Below are 19,270 nucleotides of genomic sequence, written 5' to 3' on the forward strand. Positions count from 1 at the left end.
CCTACAACTTGATTTGCACCAAAGTTAGTAGTGAGTGTTACCACCTGTTACCCTTTAAGTAGATACAATAATGTTTGTGATCACATTTAAGACACGCAATAAAAAGTTAGTAGAAGAAACTTTTATTTTGTCCTTTGAGGAATCATGATAAATAATGACAATCCCTCTTGGAGTTGTGGTAGTGTACTGTGGGAAACGTAGTCATTATAACTGCACTGTGTAGGCGATAGATGTAGATGACAGATCACAGGTGCAAGAGTTGATACAATGAAAGTTTATTACAATGACAGCTAATACTGCAGATACGCCCTCATAAAGGATCACTGTCAATCCTTTGAGGTTACCCTGTTAGATTCAGCTGTTTTGGAGTCTGGAGTCCCAGCTGGTGATAATGGCATCAATGATCATCATGAGGAGGAGGTTGCTTAGGAGATGAATGCAATAATGTATATAAAAAAGTACATGTACTCCAAAATACTCTTAAAAAAACCGTAGGAATGAAAAAAAAAGTGAATAATTTTTACATAGTCTGATAAAAATGTAAACTCACTTTATAGGTTTGATAGCTTGAAGCTATCTGATTTGGCTTCAGCTAAATCTTTTGTGAAGCTCTCAGATGTTGCAGTATACTGGATAGCAATGGTTATGCCTACCTTCTTTACTGCATTGCTCATTGCTTTAAATCTTATCTGAATTACCTTAGTTGCTTATTTGATATCATGCAACAATATTTTAAATGTGAAAAATTCATGTTTTTGAATTTGCAACTCCAAAAGGTTGATGACCACCATTACCATAAGCAGAGAAAGCAATGGCGGTCACACACTACTGCTCCCTTCTCAACGGGGGCAAAGGTCCCCTGTTCTCGTGATCAGTGGAGGTTCCAGTAGTCAGCCCCCCACATCCATTCTACACTTATCACTTAGCTTTGGAATAGGTGACAAGTATTGTTTGTGGGATAACTTCTTTAAGGCAAAAATCACCCAATATCTATCTTCTGACATATCACAGATATATGTCACAATATCAAATGTATGGAATGGAGTTTGTTAAATGTGATCTCCTTTAGTTATTAAAACTATAGCACACTGATTCCAAACTGTTAAAGGGGTTATCAGGTACTGTTTTTATTTTTCCTAGGCACTTATCAGCAGATAGTTGCTAACAACCTGTTTGTGCTGCTCTGCAACAATCTCTCCCAGCTCAAAGCGGTTATGGATCACTCCTGCCAGCAATTTTCCTGCTTCCTGTAATGTCACATCAACAGATCAGTTCCTTTTCTTCTGCTCTGCCCCGTTGATGGGGATTCACTGCCGATGGCATGTTGATCAGCAACTTCCTCCCTGCTGTGTTAGCCAGCTGACCCTAGCGAATTCTATCAATTTACATGACATTGGCAAAGACACACCATCGACAGAACAGAGCGGAATAGAAGGAACTGCTCTGATGATGTGACATCACAAGAAGAAGGAAAATCGCTGGCAGAACCGATCAATTGGTTATCTGAGCCGGAGAGATTGTCGCAGTGCAGCACATGAAGGTAGCTAGCAATTATCTCTGGTAAGTGCTTAGCATCATAGGAAAAATAAAGAAGTTCTGGATAACCCCTCTAAATATTTTAAATCACTGGGACCTCTTAACACTCAACTATTCAATTCAATGGAGCAAACTGATTTATCAAAGCAAGGCTTCAAGGTGTTCAGGCATTATTTAGAGTACTTTGACCCCTATATTCTGGAAATCACTGTCTGTATTCCCAGTGAGATCTAACACATATCTGTGAGAGGTCCAGAAATAATTTTTGACAAGAAGTTGCCAGGAAGCCAAATTAACGAAGGAATACTAAATTGTTAAAACAATTATTTAAGTGTTATACATATGCATTGCTGGAAAAAGTACATGTGAAATGGTGTCAGAATGTGATTAGAGATTGTTTATGGACTGCTTTGATCTTGCCAGAGAAGGTAAGGAACATGAGTATCAAGGGTGGGAGAGATCTGTAAATAATCGGGCACCAGTGGAATGAACAATTAATGATCATAGTAGAGCAATGTCATGTGGTGTTTACATACTGATATGTAATAAATATGGAGCAAATCTGCCCCTGTAATTAGCGCGTAAGGTCTTGGTACCCTGAAAATTGAGGGAATAACTTGGGCTAGGAGCTCTGGCTTTCTTCATGTCCCTTGTGTCCAGCATATAGAGCTGCCAGTTGGCGAAATCTGGGACCCCAAGAACCCAACTGAGAAAAGTCTTGTTCTGAACTTGTAGACCAACTGCTGATTGAACTGAGAGATGCAGCACTGGACCCTGAGCCCTCAAAGGCATAAGTCTGGAAGGAATCATAAGGAGGCACTGATGAGTCCTGATCTGCGAGCCTCACTTTTCTACTGATGTAGTCTTTGAACAGTGAGAAGTCCAGTTCAGCTCCTGGAAACCACTGAGGCAAGGGGTGACGCTGAGTAGCAAGAGTACTGTCCCCTCCAGCTTCACTTCCTTCACTGAAATTGTACAAGCTGCGCAAGGCTGACATATCATATGCCTCTGTGTCCTGTTCTCCACCTCCTTCGTCATTGTACTTGATGACGTTATCCCTCATGTCTTCATCTTCATCTGATGAAAGATGACCCTGGTGGTGTCGTTTTAAAGCCAGGATAAGAAGAATCAGCACTGTAAGCAGTAAAATAAGAGAATGTTTAAATGATGTAGTTAAGTAAAATAATAAAATACAACCAACAAACCTCTATGTCCTCTGTGTCCATGTAACTTTGGAGCTACCTTGTCTAACAAGGTAGGCCTTGTGAAAAATAACTTTTTGCTCAAAAAGCACTACATTTCTTGCTGGTTATTCAGAATATTGTTTCAGCCTCACTATTAAAATGTTTGTGCAGTCAGCCATAAAAAATCTGAAAACAGCTTAGAATATTATAAAATGAACACAAGTAGTGATCAAATATTAGCTATCCCCTACCACTCCAACTTTCTACATTCACATCGGTCTTTACTTCTCTGCAAGCGACCAAGTGTAGTCTAGCTTCATGACTAACTGAGTCAATCTGTGATCGATGGGACATGATCAGCTGCAAGAAACGACACATACCTGTGTGGAACCGGGAGTCATTGGAATCGGAGAGGCATTATTGGAGTATCAATATGGTAAGTATGACTTTATGCTCTTTTCAGATGTTTTCATGACAGCAATTACTGCTTTAGTCAAGGATTATAATACATACATTTAGTTTGAGTCTAGATCTTCTGTGGTTTTATGTGATACATCTCCTTTCATCAATTTATACATGCATATTCGATATTTACAGGAATGTTCTTTAAACTTTCGCCGTTCCCTTATTTTTTTGACAAAAAATATATATAAATGCCTGTGATATCTGATTACTTTCCCAATTGCCCTTTAAAGGGAATCTGTTACCAGGATTTATCTGCTGCACATCTAACAGTTCTCTGAATGCTGAGCTCTGTATAACCCCGCCCACACCTCTGATTGGTAGCTTTTTGCGCACACTGTGTATAGGCAGAAAGCTGCCAATCAGCGGTATGGGTGGAGTTTGTTATACAGCGCTCATGAATATGGAGGACTACATGACAGCAGGTTTACTAGTTCTTTAATGACAATCGCCTGCTGTTAAAACTGTGATAATATCAAAACTACAGCAAGAAGCCTTGTAAGTGACACTGCTGAAATCAGTGTGTCTGTCTGTGTGAGTGACACACGCTGCCCTTGGATCGGGTACCATGTATTATATGTCAGGTGCCATGACCGCTGATACAATAAAGAGAGAGAACAATTTAACTCTCTGCTTTATACTCATTACTCTTTAATTCAGTGCTCTCGCTTATTTCCCCTTACTATAACAATAGCTAAGCATTTTCAATGAATGCTTTTTTTAGGACCAGGAGACATAGTTACCTTTCCAATGACTGACACTTCATCACCACTGTTTCCATGACAATCTGCAGCCATTTTTTGCCCGGCTCCAGCAATGGTGTGTTGTTTCCACCACTTATCACTGACATATAACAGCTGCAGCCAGGGAAATGTCAGCATAGGAGGAACAGGGGATTGGAAAGGTGAACACACTTTTTTTGTGTTTCATACTATAGTCGGCTATTTAGACATTTCCTTAACAAAGTAAAACCCTTAAAGCATGTCACAATGTCCTAGTAAAAGTTAAGACTGGCTTTTATTAATGCCTCTGATCACCCCACACTGTTCCTTCTCCATAGAGCTCAGTGGAATCCTAGCAAATAGTGAAAAATTTTGCTATTTTCAGCTGTGTCATAATGCTAAGATAAAAGACGGGTTTTCCTCTTTTTAAAATGTGGTCCCCAAAAGCTTCAATAATATGGTACAGGAAAGATATATGTCTTGGTACCGTGATAGCCAGTAGATAGAAAAATATTTAGAATTGAAAGTCCTCAGTGGTTGATACCTTTTAATGGCTAACTGAAAAGATGGTAACAAATTGCAAGCTTCCGAGACTACTCAGGTCTCTTCATCAGGCATAGACTAATATAAAATCTGAAGAATCACATATGCCATTGTGTGCAAAGTCAGATCAGAAATACTCCATTATTGGCTCATATGTCACCATGTATAGAAAAGGGCCTAAGGACCTATTTGATTAAAAATGTCGATAAATAGCCTGCTTCATCCCAGTTTTGATATGAGAAAGATCTCTACCGGCGGTTGTATTCTATATTTCATAAGTGCCGGTGATATCCCTTTATTGAGTGATAGTGTTACACTTAGGACCTATCATACAACACTGAGTGATGATTCTAGGTGTCCAGTATGTCTGCAGAGCACAGTAGATTTAATGCATCTCTTATGGAGTTGCCCCAAGCTAAATTGGTTTTGGAATGTGGTAATAGACAAAATAAATTCAGACTTTTCTGCTCAAATGACTCCTGATCCATTGCTATGTTTTGGATTGTCTGGATGAGATGCCGGGTGATGAGTTTCTGTAGCTGGCAGTCTCCCAATCACTATAGATAGCTAAAAAATCTATAGCCTCTAAATGGATGTCCTCTTATCTTTTAATAGTAGCCAAATGGGTGAATGTTGTAAATCGCATTTCTTGATTTGAGAAGTCGACCTACCAGCACAGATCTTACAGAACAGAAGGTGGATTTTTGTATAACACATAAATACGTTTTGACTCTTACACTTGGCCTACATTGGGAATTTTCCTATCAAATTGTCAGGGTTTTTGATTCCTAGCTGTATTTTTTTATTGTAGCTTTCTTCTCCAAATGAGGGTCCGCTAATAACCAGCTGATCGCTGAAAACATCAGTTATTAAGGAGGAAAGCTACGAAACGCCATATATTTTGCACATGCAGAAGAAATGTGATGTTACATGGTTGTTCTTAGTTCTCGAAAATCGGAGCCCTTCTTTGCAGCAGTACTCCACTTTGGCTAATAGAGAGATCTCTTAAGCAAGTTACCCCTTCTATGAAACCAATATGTCCAAATAAAGCATACGGGTTTGGGCAGGGGTACAATTGGGAGCAAAGGTTATTTTTTTATAAAGCACTGGTAAAAATAATTTATAGTTGTGTTTGAATTTGGAAATAATGAAATAAAAATATGATGAAGTAAGGGAGATGTGAAGTCGGAATCTACAAAGTTCATAAAAACATTTGTAACTTACCTACAAGTATGAGAACACAGACCAACAAGGCAATAAGTGCTCCAGGGCTCAGACTCCCAGCCATCACATAGGCAGTTGTGTTACATGACTGCACCGCACCTGTGCTGTCACACCCACACACCCGAATGGTAAGAGTTCCCGTGCTACTCAAAGCTGGAGTACCTCCATCCACAACTAGTATTGGCAAGATAAACATATCCTGTTCTCTTCTGTCAAATGGCATTCGATGTGTATGTACAGACGCTGTGTTATCTGTAATGTAGAAAATACATGGTATTGGTACTGCAATTAGGTAACCTTTAACCCTCTTTCTTTGTAACACTCAAGATAACCTAGCTGAGAGATAACCTTGCTTAAAGAGGACTTGTCCCTGAAAACAAAAATTGAGATAAATACCTTGTAGAAATCTCTGAACTCCCCTGATTCTGCCACTCTTTTCCATTTTGCACTGCATCACTTAATTGCAGAGATATTCACATTTGTTACTTTTGGAGCACAGTATGTGAAATCTCTGCTTGTAGTTCAACTGGGTATTTCTTCAGAGTCACTTCTGGGGGCATGTGCTTTTACCCCTCCTTCCCAAATTCGGCCAATCACAGCTCGGCACCTTCTGAGCCTTATAGAGTGCTAGATCAGTTGGCGAGCTGTGCTTGACAGCATCTGGGAGGGAGGGGTGATAGCGTACATCCCCAGAGATGAGGAAACATCCAGTTGAACTACCAGCAGAGATTTCACTGTGTTCCAAAAATAACAAACGTGAATATTTCTGCAATTAAATGATGCAATGCGGAACAGAAAAGATCGTCAGAATCAGGGGAGCTTTGCATTTTTGTAGGTACTTAACTCAATTTTTTGGAGCAAGTGACAAGTCCTCTTTAGTTGTATTTGTAAAGGCTCTCATTTCTAATCACTTAAAACTTTTCATTGTAACAAAAAAAATTGGCCTGGCAAGAATAATGGTTGAAGAATTTCTTTAGCTGAACTTTTTCAAGTGCGATTTGTTTTTAGGAGCCCAATTATGGAAAACTATACAAAACGATCTCTATTGAAGTAAGAAGAGATGGGAGTAAAATTTAATCTAACCTTTATTTAAAATTAATAATAAATACATGAAAGGAATTATTATTGACAATGACCTGATTTTCTATTATAAGAAATAGTATTTGATGCTGGGAAGTGTAAGTGTGTAAAGCGTTCATTGCAAAGCTATGTGCACTAACCCTAAATGGTAGCAAATCCTAAGATCTTAACCCTATGAGCTTGTGTCATGCACTTGTAGGCTTTACCAAATTGCTGGCTGTATGCATCATACTCTTCTTCGAGTTACATTACGGGTGCTTAGGGAATGATAGGCTTTATAATGGATCCATAATAAAGCTATGTGCATGAGTCTTAAAAACTGTTGGTAGTTTTAGTAAGGGTAGTGGAAAAACTGGGCTATCCAACATTGATCTCATACATATCATGAAGAATAATGTTACATGACACAATACAATCAAATTGATGGTATTTGTAAGAAAGTGAATGGATGGATATCATAGATGGCATGATTAAAGTAGATATATGGTAGGTGACCAGCATATGGCTCACCCTTGACATTGAGCAGAGTAAAGTGATGCTCGGCGCTGGGTTCTGGAGCAAGTCTGAAGTAGAATCGATGCCCCCCCATTGGCTCATCTCGATCCACCACACTGATGGTCTGAATCAGCTACAGCAAAGGGAGCACAGGTTATTTGTCCAAGCTCGGTAAGGATGGATAATACATGTTTCAATACAAAGGAGAAATGCAAGTTTTCTAATAAGGTCATTTACTTTTAGAATCAAAATGCATAAATTATTTGGTGTTAGCTAAAATAGCCAATATACTGCCCAATTTACTGATGTCTTATCTCATGTATACTGTGCTTTGGTTGTCTAAGGAGCACCCATGCTCTCGACCGACATCAGCACTGTGTCCATCCAAGAGTACAAGGAGTGTCTTAGACTACTGAAGCACAACGTGCATAGGGTACAAAGGCATAGCTATAGTGGGAGCATTGGTTACAGTTGCACCCAGGCCCTGGATCTTTGAGTGGGACCCAAAAGGTTCTTTTGGCCCATAATAGAGTCCACTACTGTTTATGATCCTTGATAGTTGGGGTTCTGTTAGAGAATGCATTGCATAATGGTCAAAAAGCTTCAAGTTACCCCACTAATTGTGTTGCGTAAGAATATTGTTGCCATTTTAAACAAATAAAGAGCAAATGGCAATCGGACAACCCATGCCGGAAGTAGTAAAAATGAGGTCACCAGGTATGTCAATTATACAATCTGCATTTCATTGTGAAATTTTTATGAACTGGTGGGTCACTTTAATTGTGTTAGATCTTGTCTTTAAAGATGACTTGTCAATAAGTAAAAAGTGGGCAGTTTTCCTCTTATTTTATTCCCACAGCTCCACTGATTCATCAATTTCCTTTTTAAATTCCCCATACAGTTCCAGAGATATGGGCCTTTTTTTTTTTACTGCTAATGGTATGGTTTTTACTAAGGGGGCAGGGCTTACACGATTCTTTGGGGGATGTTTATATAGGCTACTCTCCATTATTTTTTCTGTGAGCAACTCCCCCTTGATAAAGGCGATCAAAAATAGCACTAAATAGACATATCTCTGGGGCCATATGGTGAATAAAAAAAAACAACAAAGCAAACAAAAAAAGAGTATTCAGTTGAACAATGGAAATACAATAAGAGCAAATACTGGCGACTTTTGACCCAAGTGCACCCTGGGAATATGAAATACAAACATATTTACTTGGTTCTATTCGTTTTATTAGCAGTCAGGCAGAAAAATCTATAAAATACTATATAGCATTTAACAGAGCTTAGGCATGAAGCACAAATAAACAGGTACAAATCTGGTTAGTATACAGGTTGTATTGGCTAGATATAATCTTGTGCTGAAATTTTTCGTATTATTTGGTGCTGACATAAAAACACAGTCTAATGTGTGACAACAGTGAGAAGAGGAAAGCTTCTAGTATGGCTCGGGGATCTCACAGAATGCACTATTATAATATAGTGTTATTCACCTTAAAGAAAAGTATTTCATGAGAAGTTTTCCTGTTCATCATAGTAATAGGGGTGTGCAAGGTTAGATATCAGCAGACTGGTAAAAGTGATGATTTAGGGAAAGACAAATATCTCATAGTCCCTTTATTTACTTTTATATAGGGATAAATGACCGAACATTACCTGTCCTGGAAGGGCATCTTCGCACACAGAAGATTCATGGGGTGAAGCTAGCTCTGGAGGATTGTCATTTACATCCAGGATGCGTATCCTCAGAGACAGGATGGAAACTTTTTCAGGGTCATCTGTAGGAAACATTACGGCACTGAATGAATGAACTACTGTATTTCTTTAAAAGGAAGACATTATATAACCTTATATAAAATCAATATGCTGAAAAACATCTAATATTATATAAAAACAATTAAAATATGAATCTGTGAAATACTAAATTATATATTGGCAATGGACAAAATGCAAGCACAAGCTGTAAGCTAGAGAACTGTTGTAAAAAAATGCGTTTGTACAGAAATATAGTCATCATACATGATAAATACAGCATTAGGGGAATGGATACGGAAAGTAGTCAGACCCCTTTACCTTCTTCACTCTTTGTTTCATTGCAGCCATTTGGTTTTCTTTTTCGAATTTGCCAAATGGCTGCAATGAAACAAACATTGAAAAATGTAAAGGGGTCTGACTACTTTCCGTACCCACTGTATTTCCCTACATAATTATTTACATTTCCTAGATTTGGAGCCTTGAACTTAGTGTACACAGTTTACCCTTTTCTGACAATTTTTTTTCTCTTTTTTTTTCTTTTTTTCCCCAAGTCATAACTTTTTTTATTTTTACATCAACATAGTCATAGGAAAACTTGTTCTCTGCAGGATGAGTTGCAGACACCATTCGCTTTATCATATAAAGTACTGAAAAAAGGGGAACAATATTACAAGTTAGTTGAATTGGTGAAAAGAATGCAATGCTGACGTTGTTTTATGATTTACATTTTTTTGGCATTCATTGACCTGACAACAAATCTTCAATTCACACAAACCTGACCCACTGGATGTACAGTATCATAGAGTTAGGAGCTAGGCATATCAGAATATACAAAAAGCTCTCTAATATGCCACAAATAAATCAATATTAGCAACCCAATAGTTGTGTACTTACAAAAAAACCAAAACAAAATATTGCTACGCACACAGGTGGCACACAGGGCCAGGCTTACCTATAAGGAACACAACTAAGCAACTACCAGGTGTTTACTGGAGCTCCTGTTGGTGGGGTCAGGCTTGGCTGCAGGTAGCCCCCAGGTACCACTCCTAAGCAGTCCCCGGTACTGCATCTGCTACGCAGACACGAATATGGACTTAAACTCTGTTCAGACTAATAGGTTCTAGGTCCTCTGCGTAATGGTTACTGACACGGAGAGACAGGACTGATTCAGATACTGCCTGAGTAGCTTCAGAATACAGGTACTGCTGGTGATGCTTCAGTGTTTGGACACTGATTGTCGCAGTCCAGATATACAGGGTACTCAGATAGGCACACGTTCATACTCACAGGTCTCAGATATAGATTCAGGGACTGGCCGTACATGGACCGTGGGATGAGTTTCTGGCACTGGCTGCACTATGACCAGGGATTCAGGACTGGCTGCACCAGAACCAGGGAGTTTAGGTTCAGGACAATGGCTGCACCAGGATCAAGGACTTTGGGTTAAGGACACTAGCCACACTGGCACAAGGGGACCTTACAACTTTACTGGTAGAACACCATACTACCTAATGACTCAATGTGTTGCTTGGCAATTCCCTATTGGGGAGGGTGCCTTTTAAACTAGATGCTTCCCAGCTATTGGCTGGAAGCCATCTTGCAGGTGAACATTTATACTAAATGCCTCTCAGCTATAGGTTGAAGGAATTTTACTATATGAGCGCTGCCCCTTAAAGAGCTGGGGAGTGGGTGCTCTAGACACGCCGTCTGGACACAGAACAGGAAGAAAGCAGGGAGCAAGACAGGTGACCACATATGGAGGGGTAAGGGGAAGCATGCAGGAGGGCTGGCAATAGCGTTACATATATTAACCCCTTAACAACCGCCACTGCGCATTAAAATGGCAACCGTTAAGGGGTCTTAGTCCCCTTAAAACAGCAATCGGGAATAAGATTATAGGACCACCCAGCGACAGAAAATCTCAGGGGGTTAATTTCAGCTAAAGGGAGTAGCTGAGATCCTGGAGAACATGATCAAAGCTGGTTTTTCTGGACCCTGATCACGTGATCACCATTATTCATTGAATAACGGCGATCAAGTAAAAAAAGTGTATCAACTATTACAAACATTTCTCTCTTTTCTGACATGATCTATATGTCAGAAGATAGATAAATTAGGCCCCCAACCCCCCCGGTACTTCCGACACCCTCCATCTCCTCTTTCTGAAAAAAAAAATGGTTTGCCCATGCGCAGATCTGCTGGCCAGCACCCATCAACAGCAGGGAGTTTTTCTAATGGTTCATTTTGATCACTGTGATAGACCCTATCTCAGTGATCAATACCAATAATTAGTATGACATCCCTCCTATGTCACCCCCGTAGTCAGATTAAATTTTTTTATTTTACAATTTTTATTTCTTTCATTCTTTGCCATTAGGGTTGTGCTTAGGCTTAGGGTTGGGCTTAGAATTAGGGTTGAGCTTAGGGTTAGGGTTGGACTAGGGTTAGGGTTTGGGTTGGGCAAGGGTTAGGGTTAGCGATGGGGTTATGTTTTTTCAAAAGTAAAAAAATGATGACGATATGATGACTAGTGTTGAGTGCAAGTGCTTGCTACTTGACTTGCGCTCAACACAAATGACATATTCAATATGACAACAAATGTTTTCAAATTCATGGAAGTACATTTGGGTTGAAAATCCTTACTATACCCATGGACAAAATGTTTGAGGGTGCAGTTTCCAAAATGGGGGTCACTTTTGGGGGAAGTTTCCACCGTTTAGCACATCAGGGGCTCTCCAAACACGACATGGCACCCACTATCGATTCTAGTCATTCTTGTGTTCAAAAAGTCAAACAGTACTGCTTCCCTTTTGAGCCCTGCTGTATGCCCAAATTGTTGTACTTGGAAGAAATTGTGCAACAAATTTTGGGTCCATTTTCTCCTGTTACGCGTGTGAAAGTAAAAAATTTGGGGCTAAAGCAACATTTTTGTGAAAAAAGTAAAATACAAATTTTTTCCTTACACATTCCATTAGTTCAAGTGAAGCACCTGAAGAGTTAATATATTTCTTGAATGTGGTTTTGAGGCCTTTGAGGGGTGCAGTTTTTTGGTATTTTCCGTCATGTAGACTGCTGACAGTTACTTCAAATGTGACGTGGTCCCCCAAAAAATGGTTTTGTGAATTTTGTTGGAAAAATTAGAAATTGTTGATCAACTGTTAACCCTTATAACTTCCTAACAAAAACAAATTATGTTACAAATATTGTGCTGATGTAAAGTAGACATCAGTGAAATGTTATTTATTAATTATTTTGTGTGGTATAACTATCTGATTTAAGGACTTACAAATTTAAAGTTTGAAAATTGCAAAATTTTGGGATCTGTTGAAACATCCCTGAGTTATTATCTCATAAAAGTGACCCTGGTCAGATTTAAAACAATTTTCCGGGTCATTAAGGTCAAAATGGGTTCCATCACTAAGGGGTTAAAGCTAATTAGTGAAAATTTTATTGTACATAAAAAATAGCAATATGCTTAAGAAATCTTTACAATGACTTTCCAGACCAAGTCGTAGGTTACATGTGGGGTGTATATACTGAATCCAATAAATAAGTAATCAATTCAGTAATGCTTAAATCAAAAACACATAGTAGAATATGCCATATAAAATGCCCAATACATGCGCCCACTATATGATTCTTCATTTCAGTAGAATTACATTAATACCAAGCTTGTTTTTTTTTTTAAGTGGGTAAAAAATTCAGAAAGTTTTTTTCTTGTGTCAACATTTTCTGATATTCATAACTTTTACTTTCAATGATTTCTTATTTATCTTTTTTGGAGATGGTGTGACTGAAAATGGTTATTCTGCCGTTTCAATTTTTTTTCTTTATATTTTCATAGAACAGATTTCTATGGTGCAATACCAAATATGATTATTATTTATCTGTTGCTTTTTTTTAACTGAGAAAAGGAGGTGATTCAAACTTTTACATATATTTTTAAAAATAATTATTGTTTAATTTTTGCCTCATTCATTTAGTCCTCATTATGGGACCAAAACCTGTCATCATTTAATTGCATGGTCTATGAACAATATTGCCACAGTATTGCAGTAGATCGAAGTAATGATGTTCTTCTTTGAAGCACAGTGCAGCCTCTAGCTGGGTTTCATGGAAGTTGGTGGTGGCACGGGCTTGCAGTCACGGTAACTCATAACCTCCCCGTAATTGCAATGTGTACTCAGGGTTTGGGGGGGAGGACACTAGAAAATGACGGAACTTAAATACTTCAATCAGTGGTTGGCAGCAGCATTTAACTGCTCCTACACCTGCGTCCGACGTAGAATAGGATATAACGGTATGTCCTTTTTCAGAAAAGGGTTAAGCTGACTATATATGTAAAAAACTAATGTCATAAACATACACGGAGATGTGAAAAAACGTAAACTGCCTGATATAAATGCCATGCCTAGAGCATGTGAAAAAGGTAAAAGCATAAAAAGGCAATTGACGCCATTTAATGCAGTTTATGTATCTACATCTTTCATATAATGTAAATGTCCAAGTTTGTTTCCAACTCTCATATTGTTTTATTTTTTAATTTCTACTATCTCCGGGGTTTGATTTACTGAAAAAAAACCCCTTTCTTATACTAAAGGTGGTGCCTTGGGGTACAAGTCTGTAGTCACTCTATTTATGCATGCATACTTGTGAATTTTTACATCGCATGCACTGCGCGCTGTGAGCAACCTAAGGTGCCGGTGCCGGCGTCATGTGACCGCAAGTATGTGATTTGCATAATTCCAGCCATATTCTGGAAAGACATGTCCGGCCTCACTCAATACACTTGCATTCTATTCTAGTTGTCCATCTTAGTTGGCAACTGACCGCATGTTTGCAAATCGCATTCTTGTGGTCACAGGCCCACAGCTACCGGCACTGGAGAATCTCCAAAGCTCGTAGTGTTCCTAATTTGAGGATTCAAAAGTCAGCTTTTACATAGAGTGACTGCAGACTTGTGCCCTAAGGCAGGACATCCCCTTTAATATATTGTAAAGGATGTAATGATAGCTTCTGTTACTCAGCTTAGAGAGTGAATCTAGATACTGAAAAAAGGCATTTTAAATTTCAATATTGGGATGTGCAAACTGAGTTTTTGACCTAAGTGAAGAAATGCTCTCTATTTGCGAGGTAGGGTTGAACAGTCAAAGTGTGGCCAGATTCAGGGGTAAGCACACACAAATATAAAACTCATAAACACCACTTCAATGGATAAAATATAGGCGTGCACTCAAAATATGACTTCCCTAACAGATGAGTGATTGATATGACAGGTGAGGAGCCTGCAGCTAATAAATATATTTGCTGATAGAAATTGGAAAAATGAAAAAAAAGTGATATGAGCTTAAAAAAAAATATTGACTTGAACTAACCTGCTTCCTTGGCCTGCACTGTTAAATTGTGCCACCCAGAGGTTTCACGGTCCAGGGCTTTGGTTATCCTCATCTCACCGGACTCTTCATCAATTTCAAAAATCCCATCATCAGATGTTTTTTCCAGTGTGTATCTGGGTGACAGTGCCAAACAAATATGAAGTGAGAAGATCAGAAGTAAGAGATGGAATAAGAAGGAGGCAGAAGGAAGGGTTGCATACATGAAATCTTACCGTGAGTTACGTCAGCAATATTCAAACCCTCATTCCATTACATATAACTATAATACTACATAACCGGCAGATTTACTTGGGTCTATGTGCAAACACCACAGATATTGTATTGGAAGTCATATTGATTTTCCCTCAGCTTTTCTAGCAAAAGATACAGATGTAGCAAAGATTTTATCATGACTCACAATGCAACATTTTGATAACTTGTCGTCAAAGGTTATCTTAGTGGAGAAGATTAAAGGGAACTATCAGGGGATGCAACCCCATTGCCTCCAATTGTCCTGACAACTACGCAATTGACTGACGAGTGATTGACAAGGCCTCCTTAGAACAACTCCTTTGAGCAAAAGACAGAACCACTGACCACCGAGTACTGTGTCTTCCAGAACTGATAAAGGACAAAAACCCTAACTCTGATTTGTATTAGATCAAGGTTAAGCCTACATACCTCCCCTTGGAGGGATCATATGGTGGGCTGGTTGTGAAATTTGCTAGGTCTTTAGAAGACTATAAGATCCCCAGCCAGAATATATTTTCCCCTGGAGGTCTCAGGCGGGAGATATTGTTGTCATGTTTCCTATCACGATTCTAACCTTTCTATAGAGATGAAACATGGCATGGGTAGCATCATCCATCTGACCAATATTAAGTTGAAGGTGTTAGGACAGCCTTACAGTGATGTGAGTGATTGCGTTATGTTCATCAGTTCACAATGACTTTGAAAGTATATTTCCCATAAATATCGGATTGATAATAACCCCAAAATTCATCACTAGCCACTGGTTCCAGAGTGTTTGTCATAATTCATTGGAACAGAGGAAGCTCTTGCCTCGGGAATTGTACTTCTCCACCTCTGAGTAAATGAAACCTAGACTTGGTGGCTGGCTCTCAGAGCAGATCCCATGTTATAATTACCTGTTCATGACAGGAAGTCCTATTTCAATGGAGGGTGAAAGGTCAGCTATTTGTCACTTCCCTAGTTATAAATAATCCCATATGTTCAACATGAGGGTGACATGTACCCTCTCTGGAGAGGTCTTTATTTTTCTCTAAGACAGGAACCTGTCAGACAATCGATGCAGCCCAAAACTCAGCCTGCAACTAGGCATATTATTTTCTGAAACTCTCTTGCTGGGGACCATTGCAGGAGACTAGACTAGTCTGGTTCCTCCAATGGCCGTTAGAAAAACCCTGATTGAGGGAGAGAGGGAAAAAGACAGGCGCGGTGCTTCCTCTGAGTGTAATACATTTTTATCAACAATAAACAATTCTTTTAGCTATGATTATGCTCACCTTTAATCAATAGGTAATAAACAAACCACATACAAAATACACACTATAGTGTTTTTGTATGCTGTTTGTTTTTTGTTTTTTACCTGATGAAGGCGTGCAGTAAAAATAGTTGCTGAAACGCGTTGTATTGTACTTTAACATTTTTTCTTTGAGAAATTAAATTAATCTTTTGGAATTTTCACTGAAAGTGGATGTATTTATGAAATAAGAAGGTGACTAGCGCCACATTTGTTTGGAGTTTCTCTTCACTTTGAATCCTCCAATGGCCAGCTATATCAAAGGGCTGCTGCAGGTGTTTGACAACTTTCTCCCTAAGTACGTGCGATGGAGAGACCTGTAAATCAATAATATATATGGCTGCAATCGCGCATCCATGTGTGATTCATGCTGCTGCAGTTGAGGAAGACTGTAATGCCTGACAGATTCCCTTTAATATACTTTAGCATTGCACAAGCCATTGATGTGGACCCACAGAAGCACCAGCAAGGCATGAAACGGCCGTAGTCCGGCAGGTCTCACTATTCATGAAAAAACTCCCCTGACACCTGCACCTTCGCAAATATCAAAGTAACCAATTTTATGGATTAAAACCACATCTTGAAAGAAGGGTCGAGTGAGTGCTGTTTTTCTTGTTATTTTTTCCAATATAATACATTCTTTATGTCTGCACCACCCAGAAGACATCCGACAAGGCAATTTCTGAGGATTTGGGTTGAAATAACACACAGAAAAAAAGTGACTTGGTGCCTGGAATAACCCTTCTTTTTTTGAAAAAATAATAACATACTGACCTCTGTTGCCGGTGCTGTTCCAGCAGTGTCAGCACTGGTTCTCCAGGGGATTGCATAACATTGTTATGTAATAATCTGCAGGAACGTGGGATTATGCCATGGACAGGAGGCAGACCATGAGTTAAAGTATTTATTCAACAAAGAACAATACTCCTCACAGGGAGCAGGGGGTTGAAGGGTGAAGGTAAGGAATGAGGCAGAACTGGGAGGATGGCAGGGTAGGACAGGTGCGAATGGAAGTACAGTAATAAAGAGATTAAACTTATTGAACTGTAGACTTCTTATGTGAGGAAGTTCAAGGTTCCAATGGTGGCACCGGCAACAGCGGCGCGGGTCGTCTCGACAAAGTCTCTGACAGGGGGGAATCAAACGGTGGCACCGACAACAGCAGCCCAGGTCGCCTTCTCATAGCCTCTGGGAGGTAGGAAAATTTCACATGCTCAAAATGTATCAAGCTCGGTACAGAGTCTAGTATGGGGAGCCGCCGGAACGGGACTTCGCTCCATGGTGTACACAAGTCCTTGTTAGAGTGGCTCTGGCCTAGGCGTCTATCTCTCTCTCTCTGCGTCGCACACTCAGTGCAGTCTCTGCCTTCAACTAGGGTGACCTCCTAGCATGAACGGTAGTGGGGAGCTGAAAGTCAGTCGTCCACAAACGGTGGACCTGTATGCAGGGGTCTGTCAAGTATGCGGTCACTCTAGGGCAGAGAGTGTGTGGTGCTCACTACCACGTCGGGTATGGCACCTGGCTTAGCTCCGCACGGTTCTTTACAGCTCCACTCTACAGGAACGGCTCTCCACTGCTGGTTCAGCTCTTCACTGCTGGCATGGCTCTGCTGGCATGGCTATTCCCTCCAGCACTACAGCTCCTATCCTGGACAGCAGCAGCACGGCCTGTCACAGGCCCAGCATTCTCTGGTGGGGGAAGCCGAGCTCACCACTCTGCGCACTGCACTCATTTGGCGCCAGCCCCTCCTGCAGCTTGCGCTTTTCCTTCTTATACTCCTGTGGCTGCGTGCTCTTTTTAGGCACTCCCTGCTCCCTCCTGTCAGCAGGAAGCTCCGTCTCTCTCCTCCTTCCCTCCTGCAGCAGGGGAAGGTCCGCCTCTCTCAGACTTACCCACCGGAAACAGAGGATGCAACCTTTTTAGTTCCGGACTTGGCATGCAGGTACCCGCGGTCCGGACCACATCCTTACATTTACATCACATGATCCCGACAGCCAATCAATCTCCTCGCCTCGCTCTCCCGTCAGACGTATCACATACATCTAGAGTAAGTGAGAGAGCAGAAGCTCTTACTTCCTCCAGATGTATGTGATATGTCCGAAGGCGAGGAGAGGGAAGCTGCTGCTGATTGGTCACAGGGGTTGCATGATTTAACAATGCTATACAATCACCAGGAGAGCCATTGCTGACACCGCTGAAATGGCACTGATAATGGAGTTCAATATAAATCTTATTTTACTGGGGGCAAAGATATGGATTGAAAAGGCGTTATCTGAGTCGAGAACCCATATAACTTCATTTTCTGCAGAACACAGGCAACAATTAGAATGCTCAGGCTGGCCCCCATGATCCGGAACTAGCAGCGCTGTGGACGCAGCCGATGTTCGCTATGTCCAAAGCGGTGCCTTCTATTGAAAGCAGGTAAAACTGCATGTGTTCACTGAACCGTGCGGATTCATCACATTCAATACATATTATGGATGTAATTTCTCTTGCGGAGATGCGCCGCATGTGGAAAGACGCGACGCATGTCAGTCTCAGAGGGTGATCTGCAGGCATCTCTGGACACATAGTGGACATGGGCTTTCTAGAAATCCCATCCACTATGCTGTAACATCTGGCCACTGCGGGTTTGATGCTGCATAAGTACGCAGCGTCCAACAAGCAGAAGTTCCTGATTGTGGGTACATACCCTAAAAGTGCAATGTTATAGTGGCTGTATATCTTTGTGTTTAGTTCATATTATCAGATTGCACTGACAGACCTCCTTTAAGGGTGTGAACATGTGCATTTACAGAAGCTGAGGGAACGCCCCAGATGACCTAGCACCCAAGGCTTTTTACCACCATCAACCTTCTTATCAATTGTATAGCAGTATTGCTTTTAGGGCTCGCTCACACGAGCGATGATTCTCCCTTCTAAGAGCAATGAACAGATTATGGTGCTGACACTCTGCTCAAACCCAGAGATTATGCCGAGCATCAGTTTACTGTGATTCCATTCACTCGGATGAGAGAGTAGTATCATACGTGTGGAGAAGACAGAGAACATAATTTCTCCATCTTCTCCACTGTGTCTGCATAAATCGGACTGCACTCGGATGACGTCTGAGTACAGTCCGATGATTTCAGCGCACTCAAAGACTTGAATGGGGGCTAATGATTCAATTTGCAGAGCAGCTCACAGAATCATCATTAAAAAAAACCCCACAGATCTGCACTGCCCCATAGTATAACATTGGTCCGGGTGCTATCCGATAAAACATCAGACAGCACTCCTCTGAGTTATATCGTGTAAGCGAACCCTTACATTATATAACACACTGTGGGTATCTTTGCTTCATATTGG

General features: G+C 40.4%; 1 protein-coding gene across 2 annotated transcripts in view; it reads right to left on the reverse strand.

The window, feature by feature from the left end:
- Positions 1–1,544: 1,544 nt before the first annotated feature.
- Positions 1,545–19,270, reverse strand: part of CDH22 (cadherin 22) — a 543,365-nt gene continuing 525,639 nt past the window's right edge. Inside the window, exons 8-12 of one of the 2 annotated variants that reach the window (XM_077251703.1) lie at positions 14,380–14,513; positions 8,906–9,027; positions 7,262–7,379; positions 5,672–5,923; positions 1,545–2,670 (exon numbers count right to left, since the gene is read on the reverse strand). In XM_077251703.1, the coding sequence (XP_077107818.1) occupies positions 2,159–2,670; positions 5,672–5,923; positions 7,262–7,379; positions 8,906–9,027; positions 14,380–14,513 (1,138 nt within the window). In that variant the 3' untranslated portion in view covers positions 1,545–2,158. Of the gene's footprint in view, positions 2,671–5,671; positions 5,924–7,261; positions 7,380–8,905; positions 9,028–14,379; positions 14,514–19,270 lie in introns of those variants that run through there. The other variant, XM_077251704.1, reaches the window with a different exon arrangement.

The sequence above is a fragment of the Ranitomeya variabilis genome, chromosome 4 (assembly GCF_051348905.1).
Source record: "Ranitomeya variabilis isolate aRanVar5 chromosome 4, aRanVar5.hap1, whole genome shotgun sequence".
In the NCBI taxonomy this organism is placed as follows: domain Eukaryota; kingdom Metazoa; phylum Chordata; class Amphibia; order Anura; family Dendrobatidae; genus Ranitomeya; species Ranitomeya variabilis.